Source organism: Nothoprocta perdicaria, unplaced genomic scaffold, assembly GCF_003342845.1.
Source record: "Nothoprocta perdicaria isolate Ctin4 unplaced genomic scaffold, notPer1 scaffold_43, whole genome shotgun sequence".
Lineage (NCBI taxonomy): Eukaryota > Metazoa > Chordata > Aves > Tinamiformes > Tinamidae > Nothoprocta > Nothoprocta perdicaria.
Genome location: NW_020455677.1, coordinates 718220 through 731936, shown reverse-complemented (window position 1 = coordinate 731936; position 13717 = coordinate 718220). Strand labels below are relative to the sequence as shown.

Here is a 13717-nt window from a genome sequence, read left to right as displayed (position 1 = left end):
TATTCCTTCAATTACTCTTTACTTTTTAAAGTAAATAAAACCTCCACTTGTCATCTCTGCCAGACTCCTGCAGGATTTCACTTAAATGCATTGACAACTCTTTTAGCAGCTCCTAATGCAATTTCTCCTCCCTAAAATCCATCTTCACTTTTACCTGGATTAATGTAGCAGAGTAATCCTCCTATGTTTAAGTTTTCACTTAGCTTGCCTTTTGTATTCTGTTAGCCCAGGTTCACCCCAAGGAATACAGTTTGCCCCAACACGCAAGGCTGTGCTGACAGGAGGCAACTGCACTTTCCCCTATAGTATCTCCCTTTCTTTGAGTTTTAATTCCTCATAACTCCAGCAAATTAGTTCCACATTGGCCAGTATTCTCTACGCGGGATTTCTACCCAAAGGCAATTTCTTTGGAAATGTTGAACATAATTGGTTTAGCCATTTTGGGTTAAGCTGTCTCAACCTACACCACCCAGACGTTTTTCTCATACGCTGAACAGAAAACTGATGCGCTGACATTACTGAATGAACTACCCATTTTTGCGTTAAAACACAGTTTTAGTCATAATTAACTTCAATATTTTAGTAACATATACACATTCTACCTTTCCTGTGTCCTACAACTGCACACATGGGCAAATTTTGTCAGCTTGTGACTGTTTTGATCAGAAATTATCAGCTCCTAAAAGGAGCAAGGTAATTTTTGTCTTGTAGAATGATTTATACAGGCACTTCCAAAGAACCAAATCCAGCAGATACTGTAGGAAATTTGAGACTAAAGGTCCACAGAGAGGAGGTGGCTGCGGTGACAGCGTCTTCCTGAGAGGCTCCTGAAAAGAAACATCCACAGAGCCTCCCCACAAAATCCCACCAGTGCTTCACCAGATTAGCTATTAAGAAACAAAAAAGCAAATGCAAGGGAGATCACACTGCACTGGACACGCTGACTGACCAATTCATCAGGGCAAATTTTCTAAGTTAGCTGCTCAAGCAGCAAATGTATTTCACTCCTAACATAAATTGACCATTAACTAGATTTTATTTGCAGTAGAGATTTTGAGAACATTGCCTGCAACAGCAACCTAGCAAGTAAGTCAAAGCCTAGCAGGGCAAAAAGCTTAATTCCTTCCTGGGAAGGAATTCCCCTCATACACAAGGGCTGGGGAGCCTGTTTAAATGTACACACCAGGTGAGATACAATCAAAGTCAATATACGAATTTAACTGCACAGAACTACGTGTTCACTAGGCAGCTGACAATCTAAAGCAAAAGTTTCTTCACAAGTGACAAAACCTTTAAAAATATTGAATTATTCTATATAAATATAAAGTGATATAAAATATATAGACATAAAAAGAAAAAATTTTTAAAAAGCACTGAAAGTCATCAAAACAGGACAAGTCGAAGCATGACAAAGTGCTTACCATTTGCAATATCAGTCTTGCATAAGACAACTAAATTTTACTCTACTTCATTCTAACTCTGGCCTCTTTCCTAGTAGTGTTTCAGAAATAGCACTGTACAGTAGATTCTGTACTGCAGAAACTATTTCACTCAGTCGCAGTTTTCTACAAAGATGATATAAAACATGATGCTTCTTGAGACATCAGGGTGATTTCTCTCTTAAATCTCACTTGTAATACTGGTTGAAGTGGATATGATTAGAAAAAATAGTCTGGAGTGTCACATTTATTTTATTCAAATTTATACTTGTTAAAAAAACAGATATCATAGAAGTCTATTTTCTTACATTAAGAAAATCTGCATTTTGTAGATACAAAAACAATGGTATCTCCTAAAGTATGCAAAAATACCCTCTTTCCTCAATTAGCAGTTACAAAACACTGGACAGACTTAAAACCAACAAATGTTTTATATGTTGTATCTTACATTACATTTGACTTTAAGACTTCAGATTTTTTTTTTTAGCCCAAGAAAACAATAAAAGAAATACATACTTCTCAACCATGTCAATGATTTTTCCAGCTAGTCTGATTTTGTAATGGTCATGGCACAAAACAAGTTCTATACCTTTCTTTAACATGAAGTAAAGACAGCACAACAAATACAGCCATTCTTAATTTCCAGAAATTTGGCTACGAGAGCAGATAATCCTCTACTTTTAAAGGAGGAAGGATGAGGAAGAAAAAAGTTCAATAGGAGGGAGAGCTTAAAAAAAATGTGGTTTTTTTAAAATTATTTAAAATAAAAAGTTATTTTTTATTTACAGAATGGCTAATGGGTTATACAATGACTCATATATAAATGTTGTTTTACCTGTGGAAAATGTTGCATACCTTCATTTTGCAAAATTTGCAAAAAAACGTACTTATGTTGTTTTTGCAATTTTAGTCTCATTTTAAAAGCATTTACCTTGGCAAAATGCTTTTTTACTGGAAGATGTGTGCCAGTTCTTTGTTAATCATTATGGTGTTGATTATTTTGGTTGACGTGACTCATTTTTTTCCTAGGGACTTTTATTGCTGCAATTACATATTTACAACAGGAAGCCTAGAAGGAAATGTAACATCAGATCACTGAAGCCTCTCCGCATCTTTTACATCTGATTTTTATGTTTTGTGTTCTTAAAGTTAATAATTTCTTGCTGGGCATGTTCTGTTTGTCCTACATGGCACTGACTGCTTTATCAGTGAGAAATTCTTCTCTGGCCCTGTGTAATGAGTAGATTTTTTTTTAATCTCTGCTTTTGTAACTGAACGTGCACTTTTGCTTAAAAGTGCTTTTTGATGATGCATTTTCTTTGATCTTTGAAGTGACTTGTATAGACTAACTACTATAACTTCCAAGTAGTGCACTTATGCTGCTACATATTTGTGAACTTCTTTCTTATTGCCCGTTGCTTCATTTTAGAGCCCTTTTTGCCCTTACCTTTGTGCTTCCTTTTGAGTAGCCCTTGGAGAGGAGCTGCGTTATTTTGTAGCTCAGCTACTTTTCTAGTCTCTCAAGCTCAGCTGCCAGAAGAAGTTTAGTTTTACTTCTGAAGCAATATTTATAGTGGGTTATTGTTCCTCTTGCATGAAAATGCTTCTACAACCGGCTGGCAGGGCAAACCAAACCGCTGTGTGCAAGCAGATGCTGTCCTGGTCCCCAGACGAGTTGGGTGCAGCCTGGGAGTCTCCTGTGAAAGCTGCTGCTCCAACGGTGTGATGCGTTGGCCCATCTCAGCAGTTGGCAGTGACGAACATGTGTTCGTGGGTGGCTGGGGAGCACTGGGGAGCGGAGGGAAGAGGCTTGAGGCAAGGAGAGGCTTGAGGAACCAAGAGCCTTTTCTAACCTCTCAGAAGAGCCTGGTGGGCTCTCAGGGTCTCATAACCATCTTCTGAGTTAGACCAGGCTGGCTGGCTTTGAGGGAAGAGCACTGGGTAGATAAAGGTGAATCCTTCTCCCAGTCCTGCTGCCCTTTGCAAAAGGGTAAGGAGAGGGAGAGAAGAGGTGCTCCTGCCTTTGGGAAGGGATTTCTCTTTCAGCTGCCTTGAGGGGGTGTGTAACACAAGGCTTTGCCATCCTGCAGCTCAAAAATCAAACCTAAACACGTGTTACTACCGTCTGAAGCACACGGAGCCCATCTCACGATGCAGTCGTCCCACTCGATTGCTGCCACCACACGCTGCTGTTTTCTCTTCTGAAACGTGTGAGATTTAACTGGCCCTTTGCTGCTGCTGTTTGCTAAACGAAAGAGGCACCAACCTGCTGGCTTCTTTTAACGTGCACATACTTGGTGCGAATTAAGGACTTTAATGTTTGGTTTACAAGACCAGATTACAAGTGCTGTATTCTAAAATGAATACGTTATGGAGCAGCTGATCATAAGAAAGGAGAATGAGCATCAGGTTACAGAATAATTCTGCATTAAAAATATGTGCTGGTGAATAACTCCAGATGGAAGGCTGCTGGTTTGCAATTCATTGCTTTGGATTGAATTTCTTCAGAACATTTTTCTTTTTTTTTTTTTTTTTTTTTTTTTTTTTAATTATTTCTAACTGGCCAATTCATAGGTGTATTATAAACAGAAGAAAATAAAGGAATGTATTTGGCTTGCTAGCTTTATAAATCTAACCTATTCATCTCCTATTTGTTCTCTGCCCCTTGCCCCAAAAGCATTTTGCATGTATATGTACTTTGTGCTATATAGTCCCTTAGTGATCACGTTTTACAGTGTGATTATTTTTTACATGTATTTTTAAAAGCATATTCAGATGCTTATTGAGAGTTTTTCCAGAATGAATGTGGAAGCTTTCAAATAAAAAGGTAAATATTTGAGAAAGTTACAAACTCTGAAAAGTCATAATAGAAAATATTTTGTAACCTTAACTCTTACTGCTCACCCTAGTGTACAGTGCAAGAAACTGCTTTCGGAGCTAGCTTGCCCTTTTTAATGATTCCCTCCTCTTACAGCTTGGTTCATACTGACAAAGAAAGTGCTTAAATATCCAGCTTCGATAACTGCATTTACATTTGCTTGGTAAGATGGGAAAAAATGCATTTTTGCACTACAGCTAATGAAGTCTTAATTTGTTCCATATTCCAGATTGTGGTAAGGAAGGTAGGCTATCCCAAGGTAATATGGGATTATCACTGCAATCCTTACTTTGCATGACTGCATATATGTATTCCATGCTTTTCTTATTAACTTACTCCTTAATAATATTTTACAAGTCAGTATTGTAAGATATATTAACTATACCCACGTTAAAGATTCTTTATTTTTATTACATGCTGAGCACCATGTGGGATCCGTGCATGACCTATCGGTAACACAGATGACAGGCTCAGCAACAAAAGTTCTCATTCCGAGTTGCTCATCCCTCTTCTTTTTCCCTTGTTAGCTAAATCTTCCACTGCTCAGATAAAAAATGAAAATGGCTTCTATGGAATTCCATGAATAGCTTAACTGAAAAGTGCTAGAGGACAGAAATCATGAGCTTGCCTCAGACAATTTTTCATATCAACCAAAAATTTTATCTTATTCATACCACAGTTCGAGAATACATGCTGATACAGAGATCAAGTACAGCCAAGTGACAAAGCAATGAACAGCGCAAATGTGGAACAAGATTTAGATATTTCTCAGCTTCAGACTGAATTCTTGTTAAACCACAGTAGTTTCTGCAGACTTACCAATTGCATTTTATTAAAAATAAATCAGAAGAGAATAAACTCTGCAATAAAAACATTCTTTAAAATAAACATCTTTAAAGTAAAGAATAAACTCAAGAAGAAATCAAGTTCTCCATCATTTCCCCACACCCACCTCGAAAAGTAAGCCATGTACTCACATTAAAATACACACGCACTCCTCTAATGAAAAATCAGTCCAAGAAATCCGGAGGCCAAAAACAAAAAACACAAGTAGATCATTATTAGAGCCTAACTGCAACCATATCCGTGCTAACCAACCCTTTCACCCATTCAAGGACCTTAAAACAGTGTGGACACAGATAAACCAGAATATAACCCAAACTTAAAAAAAAAATAAAAAAAATAAAAAAAAAATCAATAAAATAGCAGTGCCAACAAGCCATCCTTCTTAAATATGTCAGATCATTTTTCAGCACAGAATGCCACTCCAAACTATACAAGTTTAGCAAAATGTAAATGCAGAAACCCTCCCAATCTCTTTCCTCTCTGGTCTCACAAAAGGACTTCTCATACACTAAAATGTGTCTTAATGAAATTAAGACGGTAAATTAATATTACCATCTTAATTTCATTAATTTCATATGGTAATATGTTTTTGTTGTCTTTTCATATGGGAGTCAAAAATAAAAGGAGGTCTCAAAACAGTGCTTACCAAAACTATAGCATAACTGTCGAGTGCCTCATAGCTCTCTCTCATGTTTTATCTTATGCAAAGAAAAGGGAACTTCTTGAGCTTTTTAGCTGCTGTTGCCTCCATTTAATCAGGATTTTAGCAGACATGTTTATAATTTAAAGAGCAGCCACATTGCAGCCACATAAACCACTAATTTCCTGCTAGCTATCTCTGATGGTGTTTGCATAATACATATTGGGAGAGGAGGCAATAGCAGTTCAATGCAGAACTTCAGAGCTAAACAAAGTTGTAATTTTCTTCTCGTTAGAGTTCTTGTTTAAAACAGCCAAGTGATACTAAGCAGGCCCAAGTTTTGCAATGCCGCTGAATCTCTCAGCTGAAAGATTTTCATTTACCATTCTTACCGATGACGATAGTAAGATTCCTACGCCACAACTTCCTTCCAGGACCTCTGTTTGAAAACCCTGGAAAAACACACATTTTTCCATGTTTCCCCCCAAATTCCATTAAGGCAAGTTTGTAACAAAACAAAAAACAAATGAACAAATAAAAGAAAGACCTAACGAACATAAAGCAGACCTTTCTACTAGAAAAGCCGAAATGACATGTAGAAGCAATTTCAGAACTGCTCTGAAAAAGCACTATTTCACCACAAATATATCAAACCAAGCATGTTCAAGCAACCAAAAGTCTAGGTATATACAAAACTGTATATACTTAGTACACAGTATATTTTGTATATACCTATATACCCAGTATCTGCTGCTTCAAAGTTTGCTCACTGCTACCCTGACAGATTCAGCCTATGATTCCAAGATGTCCCAAAGTTTGTCTGCTACCTAAAATGCCTAGAGGTACTGCAACACATAGGATAATATCCTAGAAAACACCAGTTTAGGAGGTGACATCTACCCTCAAAACCTGAATTTGTAACAGAAATCTCTGGCTTCAGTATTCTGACATTTTTAACTGGAACTTGTCAAGAAAATTCAGTGGCCTCATTAACTGAAGATCCCTATAACACTCTCAGATAGGCAGGAAACCTCTTAAGAACAGGTATGGTCCACTTAAGCCTGTGAATAAGGGGGAAGGAAGCAAACGGAGCCCACCCTATTGCTGTTGTTTTGCACAGTGCTGGATGCAAAACCCATCGCAGACATTACTCTTTTGTTCTCAGAAACACACACACAAAAAAAGACAGGGTAGCAGGCATTAAAAAAAATAACAGTTCCATCATTCAATTTATGTATATTGGCTATTCTTAATTCACTTATGTATACACGTTTCCTTACCTCAGCAAGTTAACTGAAATGAAACATTCTGAATTACTTTGTATCAACCTTTTGTCACGATTCCAGTGGAAATATACAAAGGTGGGAAAATCATTATCACGATATATACATGGACAACAAATATAGGAAGTTCTGTCTTGTTAACAGCCATTTTCATGGCTTTGCCTCCTCATCTCATAGTAAGGAGATCAAATGTTTTGCCTTAAAAGTTATGAAGTTCTCACAATAAACACCTTTCCATTTATTTTCACTAAGCCCATCTGTTAGCTTGATTAATTTCATATCCTTTAGGGAGCCAGAAAGGGACTTACAAGTATTTGTGACTTTAATGTATCCACTGGGTTTCAAACTCCCAATTTTCCCAGAGGACCAGGAAAGCCTGCCAATTTAGCTTGATGCATTAAAACTGTTTACACAAGTCCAAAATACATTTAAACATGAAACAGTTTGGTTCTTTCTCCCCCTACCCCTCCCCTTCATGAAGCCTAAATAAACTGGCAGGACAACTAGGAACCTATTCCAGTCTGGAGCACCATGGTGAGAGCTAGAAGTGAGAGAAACACAAGAGCATGAGGCAAGGACACAGCCACCGTTTGCTTCAATACAAGATCTGAAATGCAAGGTGGGTGCATCTCTTTCATAGCGCTTACAGAGGAGGCCTGTGTTGTTCTCCCTTTCTGTTCCTTTCAATTGTAATTTTATTGTGTATAAAAATCACATACCTATAGAAGCAGCTCCAGCAACCTGGAGAAAAATATGCATTAAAGAGTAAGACTGCTTCTAAAATAAGAGAGATTTGCTTTCACAAAAGTAGCCCTTCTAAAAGCTGCAAGACCATGCAGCCCATTTCATTATAGTCAGTGGGTGAAAGGTTGTACAGACTAACCAGCAAACGGGATTGCCACACACTTGCCTTAAAAAGAGAAAAGCTCTTACCAATGAAGAGCCCTACCACGTAAAGTTGAGCAGGACAGAAAGTAAGCAGTCAAGAGCTGTCTCCAGATATCAGAGGAATCGGGAAACGCACAGTTAAAGAACGTCAAGTCTCAGCTATATTTAGTAAATAAGTTAGGCCGAAATGATTGAGGATGAATAGGAAAGGCAACCCACTGAGCCACACCAACAAAAAGTAATGGAAAGCCCCGTTCCATCTAGCTCCAGCGGGAAAAACTCTTAGAGCAGAAAACTTAAAAGAGGAGCCCTGTAGTGCCATTGATGGCACAAAGCACAAATACTTACTACGTGGAGCCAAAAGAAAAACAAATAAAAATAAATACAAGAAAGGAAGGGAGACTAGAAAGGAAGAATGAAAACATTTCACGTGTTTCAAGATTTAGTGATAAACTCAGCACTGTCCTCTCTCTGGTGTTTCTCTCCACATCCTACCCTTCTAGCAGCACCCACCTTTCATTGCCACTGACTCCCCGAATTCCCAGCTCTGATCACAGGTTTGTCCATGAACAGCACGGAAGAGCTTTGAGATCCCGCCATGGCACCTCAAGGACTCCATCCCCCAGCACCTCGTGGAAGGAGACCAGGATTGTACCTTGATTTAGAGAAGTGGATGGAATCATGAAGATCAACAATTCCTCTTTAAACTATACAAATCAGCACAAGCACTAACACAGAGATGAAAAATGAGGCAAAAAGTGGCTCTGCGGGAGCTCAGAAGTAATGGGGAAAATGATCTCTTGAAAAGGCAGTAAATGAAGCCTATAAATAGCTGTCTATCAGAAGACTCTTGTCTTTCCAAACAAAACTGTCCCTAATAGAAACCCTCACCACGACCAAGTGTACAAAGACTTGTGGTACAAACCTTATATTAGAAAACTAACTACCTTCCAACGCCTTCTCTATGGCATTACACGTAGGTGAAACAGGAACAACATTCTTAACCTTGAAATTACTTTCTTTAAGAATAAGATGTATCACGGATCTTGAGCAAGAAAGGGGAAAGCGAACCTCAGTATTTGCTATCAGTCATGTTGAGATGGGAAACAACTACTGTGAATAGCAAAGAATAGCATACAGAATCCTCCTTTACAGTAATAGTACAATTAGCAAATTTCTTTTTTTTTTTTTTCCTCAAGCAGAGGAAAAAAAGAGATGATTCTGAGGGTAAGAGCACCATTCTTGATCAATATTTTCCCCCCTTACAAGCACCATGATATAGATCATCAAACAAAAATTCTTTGAGAGAGTACGTTTCTCATACAAGAGAGAATATAACTATTTCTCTCACATCAAAAATATTCGCTTAAAGAGCATGAAATGCATACTGTAAGGACAAAATTATCCTCAGCATCCTGGGCATTAAAAACATGTCTAAAGAAGACAGAAGCAGTGAGCGTCTCTTTTAGACTCCCCTGTACACGCTTCATCTTTTGCTTCTTGTTTCTTCTTCTCTCTCTCTTTTTTTTTTTCTTTTTTTTTTTTTTTTCCTTTTTTCCCCAAAGCAAAAGTCCTTTTCACAACCAGGCTAAGACAACTGCAAAAAAAAAAAAAAGGTCATTTTTCAAACACACAGCCCTTTGCCTCCGAGCTGGCTGCAGCATGAGGTTCCTCCTCACTGCCCATTAACTAAAGCCCATTTCAACAAGAGGTGAGCTACCGCGGAGCTCCTCTTCCTTCCTACTGTAATTTAATCAGCCCTTGGCACAAATCAAGTCAGGCAGGACAGACTTACGTCCTGCCAAAGCTTTTATTTTTAAGAAAACTAGCACACTGACAATAGCATAGGGCAATGCTGAGCCCTGCTAAGAAAGCTGCACTTACTGCTGCTATGGGCTATACGCTGCAGCACCATGGGCCCTTCTGAAGTCCAGGAGGGCAACCATAAAAAAGATAATAATGGTGACGTTTTGCCTTTGTATTCCAGCTCAAAGGAGTGACACAAACACCAGCTCGCTGTGGCTAGTCATTCTGCGCGCTCACATTTCTCCACGCGGTGCTCAGCCCATTCTTCTTACATTCCCAAGAAGATCCATTCTTCTCACGTTCCCAAAACGAAGAGCTCAGGTGACCACAAGTCAGCACAAAAATCCTGTCAGTTCAAGTCCTCGTGTCCCCCTCACCTGCCGATTTGTCCCCAGGTAGGACAGAAAAGGCTTGAAAGGTTTTAGTGAAGCCACGCTCCGAGAGACACTTTGGGGACCAGCACACCATGCCAGGCCTGAACCAAAGAACTGCTGTGGGAGCTACCTGACATAGACATCCCATATGGAAGATGAACATTTTTCAGTGATTTTTACACAATACCCAGCAAAAGCAATCGGTGGGAGGAAGGGGAAAGATTTAGAAGCAGGCATGACCATATGCCACATGCAGTCCAGGATACTCCTGTCCTACTGCCTCCCTTTTCTTTTAAGCATCCCCCTTTCCTACTTAGTAACAGTACCTATGCTGTGACAGAACATTATGTAGGTCCCTCATAAGGAAGATGCTTCCAATTAATTTTACCAGCTTCTTCCCAACAAGAACAGAAGAAACTTCAGTTTCCACTTATCCATGATAGCTCTGCTTTAGTCTTTTCCTTCCTCTGAAAAAAAATCCATGAGGTCCAACTGCCTTGTTTTTTTCTCTTTCTCTCTCTTCTCTTTAAGAGAGGAATGATTCAACTTCTCTGACAAAAGTATTTTCAATCATAGAAAATAATTCAGTAAAAGGTATGTCTAAGCTTCAGGGCATCCTGCACAACTGCATCAGAGAAGAAAAGAGCAGAAGATGAGAGTTCATTCATTTTTCATATGTTACCATTCTGTCAAAGTGCTCACTGTTGAAGATGCCTGTTAAAGGGCTTTATACCATGTTGTTATCACATGCTGGTGACAGACTTGGAAACAGCTGCACTCCTTAAACTTAGGAGACGGATGCTTCCATAGCTTTCCTTACAATTAGTTACTCTTACAGCACGAGGGGCTTTCTCTAAAGGGGAAACAAAGGGATAAAAGTCACGGAAAATTGTCCTCAGGAGAACAGCCTTTGCAGCGCCAGCAGCAAATGGGAGGTTTGCTCTTCCAAAGCCCCCGACGGGGAGCACAGGAAGGGAGATCTCGTACCCCGGCAGAGGCACTGCATGAAACACAAGGAACAGGGACAGCGGTGCCACCAAGAGATGTCCGCTGGTGTAAGCACAGCTGTGTACATGCTACATATCCACATACTAAACCAACCACGAGAAAAAAAAAATCTAAATTATATATAAAAGGGTTTCTTTCATCTGTTTGCTTTCACAAAAGTTTCAATGTGAAAGCCAAAGGAAAGCAGCTGAGTAAAGTGTTTTCGGCTTCGAGAGGCAAGTTAGAAGGTATTTCTGCCCGTGCTGGAGGGCACAATGTGTAAAAACATTTTGCCTTGCAGATAATGAGAGGAGGCATTAAAAGGACAACTTGCTCTCTGCTCGGCTCGTTTTAATGGCAGAGCATGCGCATGCCACTGCGTCGTTTTGCCAATGATAATTTTAATTATTTTTTACATTTTGTTGTAAATTACATTAATTTATGTCCTTCCTAAAAGGCGCTTAGCAAACAGCTAATTAAATTCCAGCCATTAGATTCCAATTAGAGCTGTTTAAAAAAAAAATCTCCAAACAACTGCACATCCCTACGCATGTGTTACGTGCTTGCTGGCAGAAAGAGCAGCCTGCAAGAGATCATAAGCACAGAAGAAAACTAAGCTGCATGATTCAAATCCAAAAAACTGAGAAGTCATGTAAAGTTGCATGGTTCAAAGCAAAAAAATCTGGGAATGTCTCCTCTCCTCAGCCTAAGTCCAGAGAACCACCAGACGTGGCTGCTCGCTCTAAAAGCAGAGTCAAAGGCCAAAAATGAGTATCATGATATATAGTTTAAATGCTGAGCTTAGCTTAATCCTCATTAAATTCTAATAAAGTGACAGTGCCTTCCTCAGCAAGGGTGACATAAATTAAAGGGCCACAGATGCGGCCGTCCTTATTAAGGCACGGGGATATTCGGGAGAGTCGGCTACTGCCCAGGGTCAAGAGCAAAGGGTTGGAGCATCCAACCGTGCTGTACTATTACTCCGTGAACAGTGTAGACATGGGAAAAGACACTTAAAAAATAAAATAAAATAAAATAAAATAAAATAAAATAAAATAAAATAAAATAAAATAAAATAAAATAAAATAAAATAAAATAAAATAAAATAAAATAAAATAAAATAAAATGTTTTCTCTTATAAGCAACACACCGTTATTTCTAAGAGCCGACCGCAGTGCAGCCAACACTTTGCAAGTGAACATCCCTGGCGCTCTTTGATATGTTGATCAACGCCACTAAAGGGTTTCATAAATATTAATTGTATTGCATTTGCATGCGGCACCCACCAGCGTGGTTTTTCCCCGCTAAGAAGCAGGAAGGGAACCCTTACAACTCTTCTGTGTGTCACTTTTTGATCAGGAGAGATAAAATGACCACGAAAATTACTTGAGCAAGGATAGCATGTCAAGCCAAGGGGCCAAACCAAGAAAAAAAAGCGTGCTGTTAATGAGGGTGCCCCAGTTTGGTTTGGAGAGGTGCCCAAAACACTGCAGTAGAGATCTGAAAACCTTAAAGGTTAGAAGCACACTTGAAAGTATTCAAATGAGTAACTTTTTCCAGAAAATTGAAAACGATTCACTATTATTACAGTTTTTACAGAACAGTTAGGTTAAATTAATCTGATTTTTAGGAGAGGCAGATTTATTGCTCTACATAAGACAGACCCGGCTGCTTCCCCGGAGCCGGGGCTGGATGCAGGAACCCTGTGGCAGCGCAGGGGCGAGCGTACACCGCACATGGATCCATCCCACCTCTGTACTTACGGTGACATTATGGCACACTTATCATCCGCGGAGCATAAGAAAAGCCTACACATGTCTGAGAGCCTCTTGCTTACAGGAAGACCTTCAGGTCCTGCTTTTAACTAAATGCAGTTTGCCCTGGGAGACATTCAGGAATATTTTCTTAGGGAAACCGATGACACTTTGCAACAGTAACACCGGCGGGGGGGAGTAAAGAAAGAACTAACAGAGCTTACCATTTTTTTCCGGGAATATCTACATTTCTGGTAAGTTTCTGGTAAATTTCTGGTAAGTTCTCCAAGGAAAACCAGACGCCCCAACGCGCGGGGTGCCCCGCGTAGCCCCACGGGCTCCCACGCGCGGCGCTCCCGAGCCCGGCCGGGTGCTCCCCGGGGCCGGAGCCCATGGAAGCAGCAATGACAGGAAAAATAACAATAATAGTTGTCTTTAAGGAAACGCAGCGCCGATAGTTGCGTCCCGGGGAGCCCGCGGGCGGGAACAAAGGCACAAGTGCAGCGGGGCTTCCCGCAACAGATGGTTCGCGGCGGATCCCGCCCCGCCGCTCCCTCCGGGCGGCATCTGCGCGACCCGCGCCGCAGCCCGTCCCGGTCCCGGTCCCGGTCCCGTTCCCGTCCCGCCGCCCCCGGCCCGCCCGAGGGCTCCGCGCCGCCGCAGGTGCGCGCCCCAGCGCGGGCGGCGGGGGCCGGCGGCGGCCCCGTCCCGTCCCGCCCGTCCCGTCCCGTCCCGCCGGGCCGCCGCTCACCCAGGCTGCCGGCGAAACCGTCCATGTTGCGTCGGCGGGTGCCGCGCGCGGCACAGGCTCACGCAGCGGCG

General features: G+C 40.7%; 1 protein-coding gene across 1 annotated transcript in view; it reads right to left on the bottom strand.

Moving 5' to 3' along the window:
• Positions 1–13695, bottom strand: part of EML4 (echinoderm microtubule associated protein like 4) — a 134484-nt gene extending 120789 nt beyond the window's left edge. Inside the window, exon 1 of the mRNA XM_026046300.1 lies at positions 13647–13695. Coding sequence (XP_025902085.1) covers positions 13647–13671 — 25 coding nt within the window. The 5' untranslated portion in view covers positions 13672–13695. The remainder of the gene's footprint in view (positions 1–13646) is intronic.
• Between the last annotated feature and the right edge of the window lie 22 nt (positions 13696–13717).